The sequence below is a fragment of the Stegodyphus dumicola genome, chromosome 2 (genome assembly GCF_044657685.1).
Source record: "Stegodyphus dumicola isolate Sdum_Otavi_A_Nest chromosome 2, ASM4465768v1".
Lineage (NCBI taxonomy): Eukaryota > Metazoa > Arthropoda > Arachnida > Araneae > Eresidae > Stegodyphus > Stegodyphus dumicola.
In genome coordinates, this window is record NC_140769.1 from 38,912,478 (window position 1) to 38,933,146 (window position 20,669).

The window sequence follows — 20,669 nt, forward strand, 5'->3', positions numbered from 1 at the left end:
ATCCAGAGGATACGGCGATGTATTGATGAGACGTTGCAGACCAATGCATTACCGTTTATTATGGAAAACAAAAATGACAGTTTTTTTAACAATAAAGCAGAAAGCGTGCAAATAACAGAAGGGAATTCCTTCTGTTCCTTAAGTAAATTCCTTTATCAGCACGATATTCAGATTTATTGACTTTTGAGAGGCTATGGAGCATATTGATTAAATATACTGGCTGCATATTAAGTTGTCGTGTGTGTGTTTAGCAGCGAAATCTGTGAAACAGTTTGCAGTTTTATGCAGTGGTTTGCTATCAAAATAAAGATGAATAAAATTTTTATCTATATCACATGGTCTACATACAGATTTAGATACCCTGTTAAATCATTACCAAGTCTGTAGCATTCAAAATGATGGCCTGCTTTTTGATGATTACCATACACATTTTGTCACTAGATTACGTGCAGCAGTTGAATTTTACAATCATTTTCTCAATATATACTACTATCCGTGTGCCAAGTTTTGTTTCATTTGTAGCTAAGCAGTTTTTTGTCAATAAAAAAAAAACAGTAAGAATATCAAAGTTAGCAGATTTATTATAATATTTTTTAGTTTACTATTACAGAATGCACAATAAAAAAATAACAAAAGAAAGTTTTTCATCAAATACATACCTGTTCCGAAAACACGAATTTTCCGAATAAGGTCTCTTGCCAAAATTGTTTTGATAACAGAAAAGAAGATAGTGAAGTACAATGAAGCTGAAAAACATTAAAGAAAATTATAAGTCTTCATATTTAAAAATATTTTTGAAACATATTTAATATACAATAAGCTAATTTAAAAGATTATTACTCACCGTTTATGATATAGACAGCTTTCAACCGTTCAGGGCAATTATCCTGATATAATTTTAGACCTTGTAAAAGTAGTTCAAGAGCTGTCAGAAAATGCAAATACATAAGTAATTTTGGAAAGCACAGCAAGTCTTGAAAAACTGTAAAATTTAATAGAAAAGATGGCATTTTTTGAGGAGATTACTTCCAAAATTAGTTACTTCCAAAATTATTTCAGTAAGTTAGAATAGGAGTCATAACAATAGAACAATATATTTGAAATTTGACACTCCAGATTTAAGTTGAATCATTTTAAGGTGTTGGAAAACTTGCAATTCAACACTTCTGAAAATATCCAAAATAAATTTTGTTTTATGAGAGGCATATTTACTCTCTCTCTTTGAAATAGTTAATATTCTAGAAATAATCCTTATTCTCGTTATTACATATTGAAGCGGCTTATTTTATTGCATTGACAAGCATTAAATTTTTAAAATTGGGGTTACTAAAATTTTCGTATTAAATATAACAATAAATTTCTCCGCTGTTATTCTGTTCACGATAACTAGCTGTATCTAATGAATTTCAAAGCTCCATAAATTCTTATAAAACAACTGAGTATATATATATGGAAATTTACCGAGATTGAATGAACTAATTTTACTGAAGGAAATGATACAAAGAATTACATTTTTAAAAGAAAAACTTTATTTATACGAATATTGTGAAACTTTTACTTTTCTTCACTGTAGCTCCCAACATTGTGAACATTCCAGCAGCAGAACAAACGTTGCAACATGATTTGCAACATGATTTAAAATCATGTTGCAATGTTTGTTCTGCTGCTGGTTTGAATGGAGCTGTTTGTTGCGTGTAGTAGCTTTGGAACAGTTCCAAACACGAAAGCTATCAAGTAGTTCCTTCATTTTAGGGATCAAATGATAACCATAGTGGCATAAGTTTGGGGACTGCGAGAGATGGTAGAGCACTTCTTAGCCCAAACGAGTGAACAATCAAAAATAGATTCATTGTGTTAGATGCACCCTAGCATTGCCCAGCAAAATGCTTGGAAAGATTTCGCAGAGAGTCGCCGTTTCTTTTGCAGCACTGATCCCAGATTTATTTTCAATAATGAACAGTAATATTATTCATTGGTGATCTACCATTGCGTTAGGATAACATCACACTCATACAATATAACATTCACTGATAGGGTTCCGATGAACGTTTGATTTTCATAAGGACCAGTAATGATACCACTTTTTCTACTAGAGTTCCAGATTCGGCTTGTGTAATAAGACAAGTGTAATGGTACGACAGCAGAAAGCCTCTCCTTTGATATATATTTGTAGGAATAAATTAAACTCAGGTTGATAGCTCTCGAAATGAGTTTGAGTAGCATTTTATAGCAACAACTTCTAAATTTCAAATAATTTTGCTGCTCCCGAGTACTGTAATTAATTATTCGAGAATACTTTGGTTACATAACGTTAGGCCACCAACTCTCAAACAGACAACTATTCTCGTCAAGGCACATGAACGTAGCGTTGAGTGAGAGTCCATATATTAAACGGTAGGCTAGCTATCGAATTAATACGTGGAATGTGAGAGGCATTGGTTCCGTGTCAAAGTGCATGTAGCAGTGTTCCCGCAGTCACAGTTACAATCCATTAACATTTATTTATTTAATAATATTAGCTTAATGTAAAGGAGGAAAAATTAGATTACTATATATTTGACAGACTGCAATAACTAGAGGCATAAATACAGATACAATAAAAGAATGCGTCAATTCTTATCTTTCTGGTAATTTTTTTGCACATGATGCGCATTCCTGAAAATGGTGAATATTTCATAGGAATTTTCAAACATTACTTGCGAGGATTAGCATGCAGTTTATCGAAACTTTCAATATTTCTAACTCAATAAGGCGAAATTTCGATGCTTAATATAACGCACTGACGTTTAGAAGATTAGAATGTAAGTGAAAACCAATTGCAGGTTTAGAATATGCAAAGTACTAAATTCTAAATGAAGCGACTACTTTTCTTTGATCTCAAAAATAAAATAAACTTAAAAATTAATAAAAGAAAAGTTTTTATAGACAGATTTATTAGATATACTTACTTGACTTATTAGTTGCTTTGGCTAATGTCATTTGATCAAAATCATATATGTAAACAATTTGGGTCAGCAATTTTCCTAGCTGCAATAAACAAGCAACGAGATTAAAAGGATTTTTTCATGGAAATAAATATATATATAAAACATAAATCCAAATTTTAAGCCATAAAAGAAAAAAATATTTCATTGTATGCAAATAAAACTAAGCAAAATGGCCTTAAATACATGAATTGTTCTTGAATTTTTTTATTTAATTAGCTATGGCATAGCAAATGAAGACTACCTGTCTGCGGAAGAATGCTTTTGTAAAGAATTTTCTAAGCGAAACTGTTCGTACTTACTTATACATGGTAATAAACGTCCACAGCTAGCTTGTTCCTCTGATTTTGTACACTAGTGAAACTTCCAATGTCCAACAATCTTATTCAGTGGGACACTGATGGGCCGATAGACATAAAAGAACATGGTTATTTCCTTAACATTTACCCTTCTAAAAGTAGAAACCGAACGCAATGAAAGCAGGATTAGTTCTTAGGCATATCCCGCTTCCATATAGATCTTTAGCCATTAACTCTTTGAATCATTTTCCATCCACAAGCACGCAATAATGAAGATAGTTCCGATAATGGGACATTGTGGCCGAAAAACCAGCTAAAATCCCATTGATGATGCTCAGTTATCGGTGGAAAAGGTTAAAAAATATACTATTGTTTACTAATTTATTAGAATAAATTAAAACTGAACTCAGTAGCAAAATTGCTTTCATATTAAGCATGGAAACTGCTACTGGCTTTAATCCTAGTGTATTTATTACGCACGGAAACAGCTATTGGCTTTAATCCTAGCGTATTTATTTAGTATACTAGTTCTATACTTAGTATACTAAAATCCCGTTGTTTGGTGTTCAGCTATCGGTGGAAAAGTTAAAAAAGTATTTCAAAATTTAATTTTATTGAAATACGCAAGTCTGAATTTTTTATTAATTTATAGGAATAAATTAAACTCAGTAGCAAAACTGCTTTCATATTAAGCATGGAAACTGCTACTGGCTTTAATCCTGGAGTATTATGCTTCAGCAATCTTAGTGTACTAGTTGTTGTTAATCTGAGAAATAACAGGTCTCTTTGGTCTTCGGTCTAAAACAATTTGCAGATTAGTTAATGGCAGTCATAGCTTATCAGTTTTACAGAAATTTGTATTTAATGTCAAAATATTCACAGATTTCCAATCCATCTCCACAACTTCGATACAAAACAATTGGAATCGAATTTAAACTGTTTCTGAAAGAGGGTTATTAAATAGCTTGAGAAATTTGCCAAAACTTTCCTTAAGCAACTGCTGATAATGGTTAAATGTATTTTAAAGAAAAAGAAGCACTTAATACTTATTTAATAATATTAGCTTAATATTATATATAACATTTATTTAATAATATTAGCTTAATGTAATTCATACCTATATCATAATAGACATATAATAGACATATAGCAGCATAATGAACATATAATGGACATATAACATTTATTTAATAATATTAGCTTGATGTAATTCAGGAGGAAAAATTAGATTACGATATATTTGACCTGCAATAACTAGAGATATTATATAATATTATATAATATTTGTAATTGCATTAAAAGCATAGATATAATGATTTTAATTTTTTGCTTTGAGCTTAAAAATCTCTCTCCAGGTGAAGGAGCTGATTGAATGGGTGTTTTCGTGATGAGGTACTGAGTGTTACTCCCATCATTTTACGCAAAAAATCAATGCAAATTGAAAGATATTACCTTTTTACTTTGGCTCTTCAAACGCTCGAGATCATGTTCAATTGTCAGTGAGACATACTTTGTTAGCTCTGTGAACTTAACAGCTTTGAAAATGCCTGCAATGAAATAAAGAATAATTTTTCATTTTTGAAATCAAGATTTCTTTTTTTCCTTCTACCTATTTAATATTTTGTAAACAAATTGGAAGTAAAGATAGTATACAAAAAGGACAAATAAAAATGAATCGATAGGAAAAATACTATATACAAAAAAAAAAAAAACTCTTATGATAATGAAGATAAACGAAGCAGCCATTAAATAAATTACTATGAACTTTAAGGACAAAAATTATATATAAAAAAATTCTCTCCAGTCTTTAATATAAAACAATTTTTATATCGATCCTTTAAAAAATATTTTTCTTCGACCCCTTATATTTTTCTTTACAATATGCAGCATAATCTTACTTATTATTACTTCCTTGTCCTTGTACCAAAGAGAGGAAGTATTGTAATCACAAAAAATTCCGGGTGCCATATTTACACGAAAATATCAATTTTGACCGTTATCGAATGCAATTTAACGATATTTTTGCGTGAAATCTGTACGTATGGACAGAATAAAGAACTCTTTTCCCCCAAAAAAATTATAAAATTGATTTAAAATAAATGGATTCAGCAGAGATTGTTTTGTAGCGTCTCTACGTACGTTTGTATGTATCTCGCATAACTTCAAAACGAGTAGTTTCAGAACGTTGAAATTTTGTATATAGGACTGCTTTGTGTACCCCCATTTCTTGTTGCAATTGTCCACACCAAAAGTATATATACCCACTCTGTTACTCCTCCGTGAGCACAGTGTTTATTTTATTTTATTTTATTTTATTTATTATTATTCTTACATGTGTTCTTAACTTCATTCTTAAACATCTCTTTTAAATATAGTCAACATATTTTCCGAAGTAAATTATGGAATTGACCAAAGCCAACTTCTGCTTGATAAGGAAAAACTGAAGAATGTTATTCGGTAACAGTTTTTATTTTAGAACATTTTTTTTTTTTCAGATGACGTTATTCCAAATTTAGCATTCTCAAGTCTTTCGAAGAAGACCTGAATTTGTATGACACAGCGTTATACCAATAAACAATTAATTATTAGTTTTAAGAACTTTTTGGCAATCAATGAGACATAGATTGCCAGAGCATATTTGGATACCATTGAGAGTTCCTGCTATCGAGTTACTGTCCTTAATATATACGGCCTGATATTGAGAGAAGGATAATTTTTAAAGGCACAGAACAATGCAAGAGGAACTCTTATATGAACAGGAAACTGATTAGAAAGTTAGATTGCAAGAAGGTTAATTTCCCCGTTGTCAAGACCAGGGACAGAGACAGTTTTAGAATGTAAAGAGACAGATTTTTAAATCAAGATATAGAAAACTTCGCTTAAATAATAAAACATATAAGAAATGTGTGTTAAAATAGGTAAGAAAGGCAAGGAAAATTTAAGCATTCTTTTTACTGCAAAACAAGTTGGAAAAAAGATGCTCGAGGAAATACATGTCTGAATGTTGAATATAAGAAAACTAACTTCAAAGTAATTACCGATTGGTTTTCAATGCCTAATATACTGATATTTTTCTCCAACATAATTACGTGTGATTTCATCTGCTCTTTTAACAGTATATTCATCATCCAAGATAGGAAAAAAAATTTTAATATCTGTTGTATACGAAAATATTCATTATTAACAATAGATTTTGTTCCCAAAAGAATAATACATCTAATGAGTATGGTGACATAGGCGCACATATTTAATAGTATTATTTCATATTTGAAAAGATTTCCATATTTTGCGTTTATAGAAACTTTAGAATATCGCCTTTTTATTCACAGATTCATTTCATAATTTATCATATTCATTCATTATATAGGATGAGTCAGAAATACGACTACAGGATCGCATCACGCATTGAAAACAGTCAAGGAAAAATCAGATAGTGCAGTTTGACAATCGAGTATTCATACTGAAGAAAATACATAGTAGTGCCAACCAGACTCACTTTATTGCCTAATATTATCTACCGTTTCGAAGCTTCAGGAAACTTTTCCGATGTTGCTGCATCGGTGTCGCAGCGGAAACTTTAATGTAAGAATTTGTTTCTCCCTTTCATAAGAATCGACGGCAACACCGTTAATTTGGAATTTTGCTAGAGATGATATGAGCTCATATGTGTGACTTATTTCATATAAAAAACTAAAGTTTCAAGTTTAATATACCATTCACAATTTACATTTTGCAATGGCACATTTACTTCAGACATATAGCCATGTTACTGATTCAGAAGATAAAAGCTGAACACTCTTCAAGTATTATATCATAAATGTCATTTCCTTATCAAGAATACGAACTCGAGTTCGTCAGCTTAGTATATAGTGGCGATCCCGCTCCTTGCATTTAACTAACTCAGATGGCCAAAATCTGTCCATTTGCATTTTGCGAGGGCATTTCGAAAAGTAAAGATACAATAGCTCGCATTCCTTAAAAAAAAAAAGCATTTATTTAAAAAACATCATTTACATCTTATTAACTGGATTATTTATTATTTTTCGACATGATCACCCCCGTTATCCAAACATTTGTTAAGTCGGTGCACAAGCTTTTGTATCTCACAGTCATAGAAGGTTGCCGCCTGTTGGAACCCAGCGCGCACACAATTTCCTGTACCTTACTTGACAGTCACAACTTCATAAAGAGTTCTCATTGACACTTCCGGTATGATCTGATACAATTCTTTCAATTTGAGACGTCTATTCGTACGAATTGCTTCCTGTATTCTCTGAAGAAGGGCATCAGAGATCACAGATGGCCGACCTGTTCTTTGTTCGTCATGAACATCGGTCAGAGAAATGACGACACCATTTCGTTACATTTTGTCGATTCATAATGTTCCCATAAACAGAAACAATTTCTTTGTGAATATCCGCTGTTCGCTGACCTTTTGCATGAAGAAAACGTATGACGGAGGGCACTTCGCATTTGGCGGGATTCTGAATCGGCGCAGCCATTTTAAACACGACCTACTCCAACCAGAATCAACGTTGAAATGCCGAACGACCGCGAGGAGAAACCTAACGGTTCAAGGTTAACACGTGTGTTGCCAACTTGCTCACAAAAACTTTTTTCCTCTGGCGTACGGTGTATCTTTACTTTTCGAAATGCCCTCGTGTATGGATTTTTATGCGAGCCCAGAAGAAAAAGCAACATGTCCAGGTCATGCCGTCATACACAGTAGCACAAATACCTACTAATATTTTGCAAGTATTTATGTAATTTTCTTTATAATGTCGAAATTGAAAACTGAAATATATTAGCAAAGAAGGACTATGTAAAATTAAGACTAAATTCATTTCACGTTGATGATCTACTTTTCCGAAAGAGCAGAATATCTAGAAGAAATGTTGCTACAACTTTTATCTTTACAAGGTATATAAAGTAAGCAATACAGAATAAATGATCAGAAGTTCAAAGCAATAAGCATTATACACATGAATACAGTTTGTATTATATCAACACACCGCTGGCTTTTATTTTTTACTCAAAACGTTTAATGGCGTCTTATGAAATAGCCATCCAAGTTAATTAACTCGCACTGAAAGTTCATCAAGATTTAATGAAGGAATAGTCTGTGCGATTATGGCAAAGCCTCGAGAGCTATCGGCCTAAGGGAAGGGATGCCTTCGTGGAGGACTTTCTAAGGGAAACTGGCTCGTATACAATAATGAAGGAATATAATATAATAACTCATCACTTTTATTTGACCTTATGTAACATATCTTCAGTAGTGGATCAATTAAGTGGTATAGGCAGCTAAGGAAGATTTGTGACATGGTTATTTTGAAATTCCGCATTGTCGTTGCAATATAAGACTACGTATTGTCCTGAAAATTGTCCTTGGGAAGAATTGCAAATACGAAACAGCGACAGACGGCAAAAAGTCTCTGATGTGTCAAGTACTCGTTATGAAGGCTTGAATGCTCATGAGAAGTAATATTTTGTTAAATCCTGAACAAGAACGCTTTCTGCTGGCGCCCGGTATGCTGAGTAGGTCTTCCTGACGTCTGTCACCTTTTTAGTGAAAGATACATATGAGACCATCAATTTAGCCTATCAAAACTGCGTTTCATCAGATATGAAATAGCTCTCAATTTGGCATGCATGATGTTAAATTCAGTGTTGCAGTCTGGCAGAACATCATACAGGCATGAAAGCTAATCTGAGAAGCAGTTAATGTACCCATAATTCAGAATAGTATACTATGGTGGATGATATTGGCAAACCTTTTACTTCTCGCAATAGCTGTGCCTATGCTCTTGATGACGCAGAACGGTCATTCAAAGTCAGTTTGACAGGGCTGGCCTTAGAGTTGGTGCAATCTCTGCGGTTAAGTTTTGCTACCTTCCTAAATTCTCAAAATTTTACAGCCTCTAAATTCTGCTGTCCAGTGCCTAGTTTCTCAACACGAAAAATTGCCATCTCGAAACTAAACAATTATATCCCTGCTCACGGTTCGTTTCCTACGTACTTCTGTCGTTTCAATGTTTCGACGTAATTATCTGGGCCTGCGGAAACGACCATTTTGCTTTTCAGTGCCTCCTAACGACAGCAAATCATTAGCGTCTTGCGTTGAAGCGTATAAGAGGTCTATAATCACCAACAGAATGGCAATATAATAAAATCTGTTGAAAGATAAAATTTATATCAGCAATGGGACAATATATCTATCACCAAATGAGCAACACTTTTCTCCAACAAGTGAACAATTAACATAACAAAAGTTATGCGTGTAATTTTAGTTTTACTTTATTTCAGGTTTTTAGTTTTAGTTTAATTTTAATGCTAATTTTTGTTTAATTGTTGTCGTGTTATATATTATGTTTCAAAACTGTGTGTTTAATTAGAAAACACGCTTAACTTCTGTTGAGACCAAACTGATCATTATGTAGAAACAAAAAATCATTCTATAATATTTCATTTATCAGCCTTTGACCGGCCACGTCAAAATTATTTTTGTTGCAATAAACTCTTGATGGAAAGAGTGAAGATTCCTGTTAACCAGTGGTAGCCCTTACGTAAATTCTAAAAATTTTGCCATCTTTGAATTGGCAGTCCTCTGCTTCTCTAAATTCAAAAAAATTCCCCGTTCCTTAAATCTCGCCATCCGATGATGCGGCCACATCGGTTGTACAGCCTCTGACACCAGTTCTATATTCTGATGAGATAACCACCCTTTCTACGTGGCTTCTCCGCGTCTGACGTCCAGAACTTTCTTTTTGTGTGCTACGTTCTTCTTTGAGCCAGTTATTGCATATGCCTACAACCACAGTAAATTTTCAGCCCGCTTTCCCGACTATATTATGGAAAGAATCTTCCGGTTCTCTCATGCCAATTACTGAATTTTCTATCAAAGTGGCAGCTGTGATTCTACGATTTTTTCTTTCAAAACAGATGCATCCTTAATCGCTTCTGAAAAAGGACTAACATTACTATCTCGCATCTCACCATCATGCTTCTATAAAAGAAATAAATTTAATTTACATATGGGGGCATGTGAACTCCCGTTTGCATAGCTTTGGAATTTATGTGTGTGTGTATGTATGTGATAATGGCAAAGCCTTCAGCGACTTTTACAACTCAGCCGCTGGTTGGCCCCTATAGAATTTATGATCTCGGAATTTATGATGATCGTTGGTCCTTTATTGCCTATTTTACATATTCTGAATAATTTAAGATTATAGAAGGTTTAAAACGCTTTTAGCGAGATACCATTTGGAAACAAAGCTCATACACATTTAAAAAATATATTAAAACTAAATGGAAAAATTTCACAAAGTATTAAAATTTAATATAACATGTATTTAAATAAAATTAAGTATCATAACTTTTTCAAAATTAATATTGCACTTCAGCATTATATTATGCCTTAGGAAGTATTACTTAATTTTTTGTGCCAAACACAATAATATTTTTCAGAAATATTTCTTTGCATGATTTGAACAAACTAATTCCAATAGATTTGAAAAATTATACCTTTATAATCTGTATTTCCTATAGCACAATAACGAACAGGGCATCCTTCTTTATCAAAACCAACAAAATCATTAGGGACGTACTTTACCAGAACCTAGATAAATACATAAAATTTCATAAATGCGTAACTACAGGATTTTGTTCGTAGCAACATCCATTTACACATTTATAAACACAATCACAGGCATTTACATGCACAAAAATCTCAAAATAGTGTTATCAGTTTAATGAATGAAACTTTCTAGGGACTGGCAGTTAGTTTCCTTTTGGTTAAGTCTATACTGAAAGTACGTAACGTCTATTATTAAGTAATTATTTTTACGTTACAATTACTGTAGTCTATTATGTTAAGACTATATTTTCCTTTAGTACCATAAATATTATTTCAGTTTCTGCAGAGAATCTTCCTCATAATGAATCGCCGAGAAACAAATACCCCTCAAATTCTTTGCTTTTACTTGTTAAATTCACTCACTTGTCACAGCGATTAGTTAGTTAGCTTAGATCTAAGGTGATTAAATGAAAAGCCACATACCACTAGTTAGTCAGTGGCCAGCAGTAATAATAACACAATTCAATATTATTATTATTCAGCATGGATTTCCTGTTGAAAGCATGTTTTTAGACTTTTGAATATTATAAAAACTCGTTGGAAATAACAATAATCTCATTGAAAATTCATCTTGTAGAACCAGTTTCGTGACTAGTTCCAGTGTTAGCATTTCTTAAAATTTTAAAAACGAATACTTTACTGGAAAATGTATTCCAAATAACTTTCCAATTTCTTATGTCTGCTATTTTATGTTTAGTAGCATTGCTATTGTATTTAGAAAAGAGTTTACAAAGCTAAATTAAAAATAAATCTTAAAATAAACTGAATTTATTATTTCAGAAATCATTTTTAAATGTTGCCTAAACACTCTGTGCAGCACAGAGCCAGTTTACGTATGACACTGACCGTCACGTGTATATAAGTTGGCCCTACTGGCAAACTGCTTTTTACACTGCTGGCCATTAAAATTGCAACATCAGGAAGAAATGGTTGAACGAACGTCAAAATCACCTGAAAGGAAGTAGAGGTTGGGATACGCAAATGATCAGTATTTCAGCGCATTTAAACACCGCAGGAGGAAGAACTACATTTGAAGCACTGCATAAGAGAAACGTTGTGTAGTGGATTTCTCATTCGGAAACTGCTTTATAATCTTGGAGTTTGCTCAGGATATCCTGTTATGCCTCGAATAAGAAGAGGAAATGTTTAGCAGCATGTTTCAAAATTCGATAGAGGGACGATGGTTGCCTATCGAAAGTATAGATTATCGTTCCCTGATATCGCTGGTCGCACTGGTCGACATCCAAACACTGTCATGCGAATATCTAATGAATGTATTCCTGAAGGTCATACTGAATCGCATGCAGGACCTCAAAGCCCTCCCATGACTAAGGCCTGAGAGGATATATTGTGAGGTCAACCCTGTAAAACCGTACGACCACATCACGGACCATTAGGCAGGAAATGGACATGTTTGCAGCCCGCCCAGTATCAGCTCCTAAGGTGTGTCGACGTTTGCAGCAGCGTGAACTATCAACAGGGTGACTATTACTTCGGCTTCCCTTGACAATGCAGCATAAAGAGAGCAACTCTGGTGCGCCAGACGACAAAGCTGATTACAGGAGTAACACTTTGTCGCCTTTTCAAACGCATTACGGTTCTACGTGCAATATTCTGAATTACGTATACGTGTCTGGAGTGACCGAGGAGACCGCATGTCTATTAAACTAGTCACGCAGATGAACGCAGATGGATACATTTCTGGCATCTTACGTCCAGTAGTTGTGCCCTATCTTCGAAACCTGCGAAACGCCATCTTCCAACAAGATAATGCAAGATCACATATTGACGTCGTGTTCTGACCTTGATACACAGGGTGTTCCATTGCTACTCTGGCCTACATGGTCTCCAGATATGTCATCCATTGAAACGATCTGGTCATGGATTGCTGAGCGCCCGTCACCCCTCTCCAGATAATATGGTTGAGGAAGTCTGGCACAGACCTGAAGCAGCATTGAATGAGTTGCCCATTTCTGTCATCCAGGACCAGTTTGACTCCATGCCTAATGGGTTAAGGGCGTTTTACTCGTACTTCCAGGAACGACAGCTGTTTCTACTAATTTCGCACCCCTGTAAAACCTCCAAAATGCTTACAAATTTAAACATTTTGTCTTCATGCCATACTGTAAATGCAATAATATCTTTTTTGTATTTGCTTTTCTTCATGGCGTTGCAATTTTAATGGCAGCAGTGTATTATGGTAAAACACGGGAGTTAGTTCCTGAGAAGGGATGACTTAATGGAAGACGTTTTAGGAGAATTAAGCTGTAGCAACTATACACTCGGGAAAGCTAAGAAAAAGCTTAATTACCATTCTATGCACTTACAAGGAAGACAACTGGGGCTAATGACCAGTGATCAGCAGAGTCTTATCCAATTGAGCATAACTTGAGAATTACTGGCCATTATAGAAAGTAAAATAATAATTCTTTTATTTGTTTTCAAAAAATAAAATCTGTAAACTATAGCCCTGATTTTGACTAGTTTAATATTGTATGATGTTAAAGCTAAAAATGTACTTATGCAACTAGAATTACTTAAATACTTTGTGATAAACAGAAGAGAGAAGACAATAACTTAAATTATTTTGATATATGATGATATTTGATATATTATATATTCTGATAATTATCTTGACATTTGTATTTTAAAAAAACGTATTTTTGAGGTTTAAAGTATTCTTTAAATATTAGAAGATTGAAAATAATATCTCTTTGGATAGCAATTTCTATACTTCTCAATAAATAGTATTTAGTGGACACTGAATATTGAAAGTGAACTTTTTTTGGGTTATCTTAATCATTATTTTCGCCTTTATCTACTTATATGTTTAACCCAATTATATAACGTACAGTGAAGTAGAATATTTATGTACTCATTAATGTATACTATAAAGCACATTTAAATGCATGACTTATGCTTGCTGAAAAAGTCTTCTTATAAATTTTACATTATATAAGTTACATTATATTACGATTAAGAGTATAACTTTACGCATGTTGAAAAAGCTTTAAATTTCACATTAAGTAAGCTATATGTATTTATAGTATCATAAATTAGAAAATTTTAGCGAAAAGAAATTATCAATTTCAAATTGCTTACTTCTGGTGGCTGATAGTTTACTAATATATCTTCTATTCCATTTGCTTTATACCACTGAATGTGCTGCAAATGAGAAAAAATGGTGGGTATCAAAACTTATAACAAAACCATTTCTGCAATTAATTTTCTCGTTTGAATCGTAATTGTAAAAGTATCTATACAGTTTTTCTAAACAAAAAAATTAGAAAACGAAAATGACATGGCCCTGAGCTTTAATTAAAAATATTACTATACACCATTTGCATTAGCACGTTATTAGTTTTCGGGACTAAAGAATTCCTCACACAATACAAAGTTTTGAATAAAAAATTACGATTATGTGTAAATCTGTACTTTAATTATCTTTATTTGTATACCAAATTAAAAGGATATTAGTTTATTTAACTATAAAAAATAAATGAGTATATATTTTCTTTAAAATTGATAAAAGCTTTCAAAAATATTAAATTTTTTTAGCCCAAAGCAGCGTTAGCTTAGGAGGGCTAATAATTTCTTTAATGTTTCTCGCATTGTGATTAAACAACGATACCTAGAGCCATCAAATTTTGACTAACGTACGTCTCCACCCGAATATGGGCATCTGGAAGCCCAAATTTGGAATTTGTTTCATTATCTATTTCATATTTTGTAAAGCATATATGAGTTTTTGGTTAAGAAACTCAACGATTTCAAAGCGAGCAATGGCAACACTGTACGGGAAAAAAATTTATCTCCAGTGCGCTAGACTGTGCATCAAAAATTCTAAATATATGCTCTTTTAAATATTTTGCGATATTGCTGTTGGATTGCATTTTATGGTTGAATTGCGAAGAACATGATATTTAATAAATAAAGGTAACACACAAAAGGTTAAGAAAACGCCCATTGAAACGTAATATAAAATCTGAAAACTTTCAGATTTTTTAAAAAATTTCTTAAATAATCTAAGTAATTTTGAAACACGAAATGATGTTACGATATATATTTTACTGTAAATACAAAATATCGCAGCAAGATATTAGCCCTTTTGTACGACTTTCTGTAGCAAGTTATCAGTTAGTAAAATCAGAGTATTGCCATTGCAAATATACCATCAGTCTTACACCCTTTTCGATTTATAATGAGTAACAAATGCTCGCATCGATTAAAATGTATTTATCTGAGATGATTAACAAACAATACTTTAACCATCTTTGCCTAAAGAAATAAATACATTAACTATTTTTGCCTAAATCGATGACAATATATTCCGATCCAGGTGGAAAAGTATTTACATATATAATGTTATTTTTTAAGAAATCTAGCCTATAAAAGTACTAATGAATATAATTGCCATACCAACATTTAGACTACTGCTAATGTTTGTTTTTTGAGTAAAATTATTTTCAAAAGAAGGAAATGAGAGACATATATTTATTTACTTATCTGGGAATTCCCTGCACGGAAACTTGCACATATATCCTAAATTACACTTCATTGATTATTTTACTCTTTAGATAGTTTTTTATGACTTATTTTCTACATGAAATTACGGAAATATTTGTTCATTTCATTTAATTTCAGCTGAATTTTACAAAAATAAAAGAAGAGCCGACTTTCTGATTTTTTCAGGGCTAATATAGAGGTTTGGTTTGGTTAGGTTTAGTTGATTACAGAAAAGCATTTTAGGGGAAGGGATGCCTTCGTGGAGGTCTTTCTTTTATGGGAAACTGGCTTGTATACATGTTACACATAGAGAAAATCACAAAAAATCCCATGCAGCCTGCCCGTTCGCCGGAACCCATAACTAGTCATAACTAGTTCTGCGATTCTCAGTGTTCACCGATTTTACTGCTAGGCCGCTGTTGGGCAGGTAATATAGAGGGAATAAACTTCTAATTTAACATTATTCACTAACCAACATTCATAATGTAGGAGAATTTTTTTTTTCCGTTATAAGCAGTTTAAATTGATAAATGATTAAAATAAGAATTATTAGATTATTAAATTTCTGCGTTGTGCAGGTTTTCTTCTGAATTTGAAATCGTATTTTAACCAAGTGATTTAACAATTAACGAGATAATAAAATTTGCAGTTACACATTTTAAAATAAATGTCTTACATTAAATCTTAGTTAAAAGTTAAAATCTTTTAAAGGGACTTACCTTTCTCATCATCAGCTCAGCATCTTTCAGGTTAAAATCTCTTGCTACAGAAATATATTTACGCAAGAATTAAAATTGATATGAATATTATAAATCTATGTTATTTATAATATTTTGAGAAAGTCAATTATGTAATGGCATTTTTAATGCTATAAAGCATATAATATGTCATATGAATGAAAACTTGTGCGTTTGTTTTGTTGAATGAAACGTTTGTGTTTGTTTTGTTATATGTATGAAAACGTTTGTGTTTGAATACTAAGCGACGATTATTGGAAGATTTAAAACAACAAGAATCAGAATAATATTCATGAATTTGCAGGACTAGTTTCGAAGGTTGAAATACAGAACTTTTTTCATTTGCTTTTCTGCAGCTCATAAAGAATGTTCTAGGAACCTTCGAAACTAGTCCTGCAAATTTGTGAATATTACGCTGATTCTTGTTACCTTAACTCTTCCAATAATCTTTATTCGGCGTGTTATTTTAACTTAAACTATGTCATGATATTTAATAATAAATTTTTTAAGCTTCTTTTTCAGCTTTCTTAATAAATTAGAATTAATAAACAGCTGAGAACATAAAATTAATGAAAATTATAGAAACCTTAATATATTCTTGAAGAAAGGAAAAAGACAATAGAGATTATCGTAAAGAAAATATGCAAAATCAAAACAACCTTTCAAAAGCAAAACTGCTAGATGATAAAGTAATAATAAAAATACAGAACTTAAAGGTTCGGTTTCTGTTTATTTGATTATGACAAAGCAAGAGCTATCAGCTTAAGGGGAGGGATGCCTTAGTTGAAGACTTCAGAAGGAAAAATAGCTAGTATACATGCTACAGACTGAGAAAGCCACGAAAGCGCACACGCCGCTAGCCCATTCGTCGGAACTCAAACCACAGACTGAACTACCAGTGTTCAGCGGCTGCTGGTGGACAAAACTTACAGCGGAAAAAAGGAAGGAATATTTAAAATTAAGCAAAAATAAAGGAAGAAAAGTAAGGAATATTTCAAAATTAAAATTTTGTTTAAAGCAAGCCGATTGTCCTTTTCCTAAAGAAGTAAACAGGATAAGTAGTAAAAAAATTAAAACGTTCAACAGCTTGGAACATGTTATTGTTGAAAACCGGTGTAAGCTTTCGTCATGAAGATTTAACATTTTTTTTAACTGACAATTTCATTATTGTCGCCGAAAAGAGCAATGCGCAGTGTGAATAAGGAAATAAATAATTTATAATTTTAAGCACCTTTTGTAGATTTCCTTGCATTTTTCTTTCAGAATATATTCTTAAAGATTGAATGCTTTAGTCTTATAATCTACATAATACTTAATACTACATAAGCGTTATGGTTACCGAATTATTACATCAAAGTGGAATCCTTTTCCGAATGACATCTTTATTCAATAACAAATAACTAGAGCTGAGAAGAATCCTAAATACTCTCGAATCCAAATTATAAAAATTTCTCGAATGTCTCGAATCCCGAATAGTAATAATAAGAATAGTATTATTATTCGGAATTTGAGACATTCGAATAGTAATTTTAAATTAAATCAAAATTTGAATTTTCCGTCTTATGAAAAACAAATTTAAGAATAGTGATTTAAAAATTCGAAATAAATTTAATACATGAAATACATAATTAAAACTAGTGAATTTTAAGATTCATTTTTAATGTTATTTTGGCAGAAAAATATTGGATTAAGAGTTCAGATTTTTTACATATTTCCACATCAAACCAGGCTTAGAGAAGAGAATATTATTCCAGAACTTTTGAGCAATAAGCATGAAACCTTAAAATTTCAAAAAGTTACGTCCAAAAAATTAAGAATGTGGCTTTCAGCGGTGTTATGAGACGGTATTGATGATCCAGGGCCACTGCACATAGAGTTCTTTGTTTCAGAGAACAAATGTATTGGATTGTAACAAAAATAATCTTTCCATAATTTTGAAATAAAATTTTTAAAGAAATCTTTTTTAAGGATTCGAAATTTTTTTAATGGCGGTATAAAATTGTGCTTGACTGTAAAATCATTTAGTTGTACTTAATTTATTCTGTTTAAAATTTTTATTAATATATACAGCTGTCTCATATATATATATATATATATATATATATATATATATATATATATAGGTACAAATTTTAAAGGCGGGTAGGGTTTGTCAAAATGATTGAGAATTTGATTGCATTTCATGACCGCAAATGTCATTTAACGGACATGCATAGCTGTTCTTCGCAACTGTTAGGTGCAGTCATCGCTGCCGTGTGCTGTTCATAATGTTTGTTTCGGTTCACTCGGCGACTGCTTAGTCGGGCCTTACCTGCTACCATCACCTATGACATGAACATATTATCTCATCTGTTTGGGACAGAATCTATCAGGCTTACTTCATCCTGAGCCACAAAATGCGAGACGCAACGATAGAGGGTCTCCTCATTATGGAAGATGTACTCAAAAACATTTGAGTGTGTAGTTTGGTCAAAGGTGGATTGGGCGTAGTGGACTGCTTGCCTGATCCACATGTTCTCCAGATATGAGCAGCCTGGAATTTTTTTGTTGGAGAGCACATAAATCTGAATGTCTATGAAACAGTTATTGAGTCTGAAATGGTTCTGGATGCAAGAATCGTACGTGTTGCTGCAAATATCCAAGCAAATTACGGTGTTTTGGATTATATCTGCAAATCTATGGTCCATCAGTTAACGTAAACATCTCTTGCAATGATTATAACTTTGATCATCTTCTCTAAAATGTGGAAATAAATTTGTACATCTGACTTGGGTCCGTTCATTTCTAGTATCTCTGATACTACCTTTCATGACTCTTGCAATCATGTATTGCTATGTAGTCCTCAATGCTTTTGACGTGCTCTATCTGCCCTTTGAGGTTGTACTAACAGGGGCACTCTCTATAGAAAATTGCATCTGTAAAGCAAAATCAGCAAGTACAAAATTAAAACATTGAGGTAAGCAATACAGGATGCTTATGCTCTTTTAATTAAATTTACTTCTCATAAATTGCTTTAAAATATATTTTTTGATACAATTCGTCCAAGAACATTTCTGACTAAATCATTATTGTGTTGTCAATATTGAGACTTGTGCAAAAAGTACTGAACTGTACATAAAGCGACAGCTCTTAAAAACATGTAGCACTTTAACTGCGTTTACATTTAAGAATGTAATATTTTACAGATAAATTTAATTTCATTAATTTGAAAACAATTACCTTTCAAAAATCTGTAAAAGAGAGAGACTTCTTCAAGCATTTTAGAAGGGACATCACCTTTCATGCGTTGTTCTAGCTGTAACATGCAAGATTTAAATCTCAGTTAGTACTTTATAGAACATATAATTATAAATACATCAATGGTTTATTAGAATGAAAATTATATATATATAAACAATATTTTTAAGGGTTAGGAGTTAAAAAGTTAAAATTAGTAAAATTTGAAAAAATATTATTTTAACCCATACAGTTAAAAGTTTGCAAAGCTATTTACTCCTTCATAAATCTTTTATTTTAAATAAATGGATATTTCTTGTAGTCAAGACGTTTTTCCTGATTTTCGTCAGCAAATGAAGTTTTGTTTGGTGTTAAGGCCTATAATGATTGTAAATTACAACTAAATTTCGAATAAGTCATTGAAGATTTTAAATGTAAACTAAAATTGCTTACCTCTTTGATTGCTTCAGCTTCCTCGGGTGTCAGATTTTCCAACATATTTTAGTTGACAGCGAAGGCTTTAAATATAAGAAAAATGGTTGTGATATAATACTATTGTTTATGAGATATATGAAATAAAAGTATAAATAATATGAAAATAAAAATATGTCATAAAAGTACTTTCCCGATACATCTGAATTTACCTTCAGGGATAGAAATATTCTTGCACTCTTCAAATCTAGAACCCGATTTTGCAGAGAAAACCTCACACTGAAATTCTGATCACAACATTAAATATAAGTTGTTTGCTCCGATAAACGTTAATTGGAAAATACCTGAAAGTATAACCACAATTATTAAGTAACCTTGCTAAACATGAAAGATTTTAGAAAATAACGAAATGCATTTTATAATAATTGCGTACAGATGATGAATAAAAAAGTAGAGACGCACATTAGTTTTTTTTCGAATATACTTCCCAGTAAAAAAAAAAAAAAAGTTAAATAAAGAGTTCTCAGTAGAAGTATTTTCTTCACTTAGACGAGTAACTAAAGACAAGAAAAACACAAATTTAAACAGTTGCTTTTTTTTTTTTTTTTTTTTTTTATTTAACATGACACAGTGCAGGGTGGTCATAAAAGTACTTTCCCGATATGTGAACCCATAAGCGACCTATTCGCTCACCCAATAGAAATGAATTTTCAGACATTGTCATTTGGAAGTATGCGGTCGAGATTGCGTTGATTTAAAACAATAGATCTATTACGATTACGGTTACAGTGAAAAACATTTCGAAATTTTCAAATGGAAATACCCACGTTTTCCTGCGCAAATTGATCAACGCATTAAA

At 32.2% G+C, this 20,669-nt stretch overlaps 1 protein-coding gene across 4 annotated transcripts in view; it reads right to left on the reverse strand.

The window, feature by feature from the left end:
* The window catches only part of LOC118196695 (SEC14-like protein 2), a 64,728-nt gene that overhangs the window by 10,845 nt on the left and 33,214 nt on the right, over window positions 1-20,669 (reverse strand). For 3 of the 4 annotated variants that reach the window (XM_035368144.2, XM_035368146.2, XM_035368145.2), the window contains 10 exons: window positions 20,023-20,154; window positions 19,832-19,896; window positions 19,382-19,457; window positions 16,145-16,188; window positions 14,022-14,084; window positions 10,808-10,901; window positions 4,736-4,830; window positions 2,949-3,027; window positions 845-982; window positions 660-746 (listed from right to left, as the gene is read on the reverse strand). In XM_035368144.2, the coding sequence (XP_035224035.1) occupies window positions 660-746; window positions 845-982; window positions 2,949-3,027; window positions 4,736-4,830; window positions 10,808-10,901; window positions 14,022-14,084; window positions 16,145-16,188; window positions 19,382-19,457; window positions 19,832-19,876 (721 nt within the window). In that variant the 5' untranslated portion in view covers window positions 19,877-19,896; window positions 20,023-20,154. The remainder of the gene's footprint in view (window positions 1-659; window positions 747-844; window positions 983-2,948; window positions 3,028-4,735; window positions 4,831-10,807; window positions 10,902-14,021; window positions 14,085-16,144; window positions 16,189-19,381; window positions 19,458-19,831; window positions 19,897-20,022; window positions 20,155-20,669) is intronic. The other variant, XM_035368147.2, reaches the window with a different exon arrangement.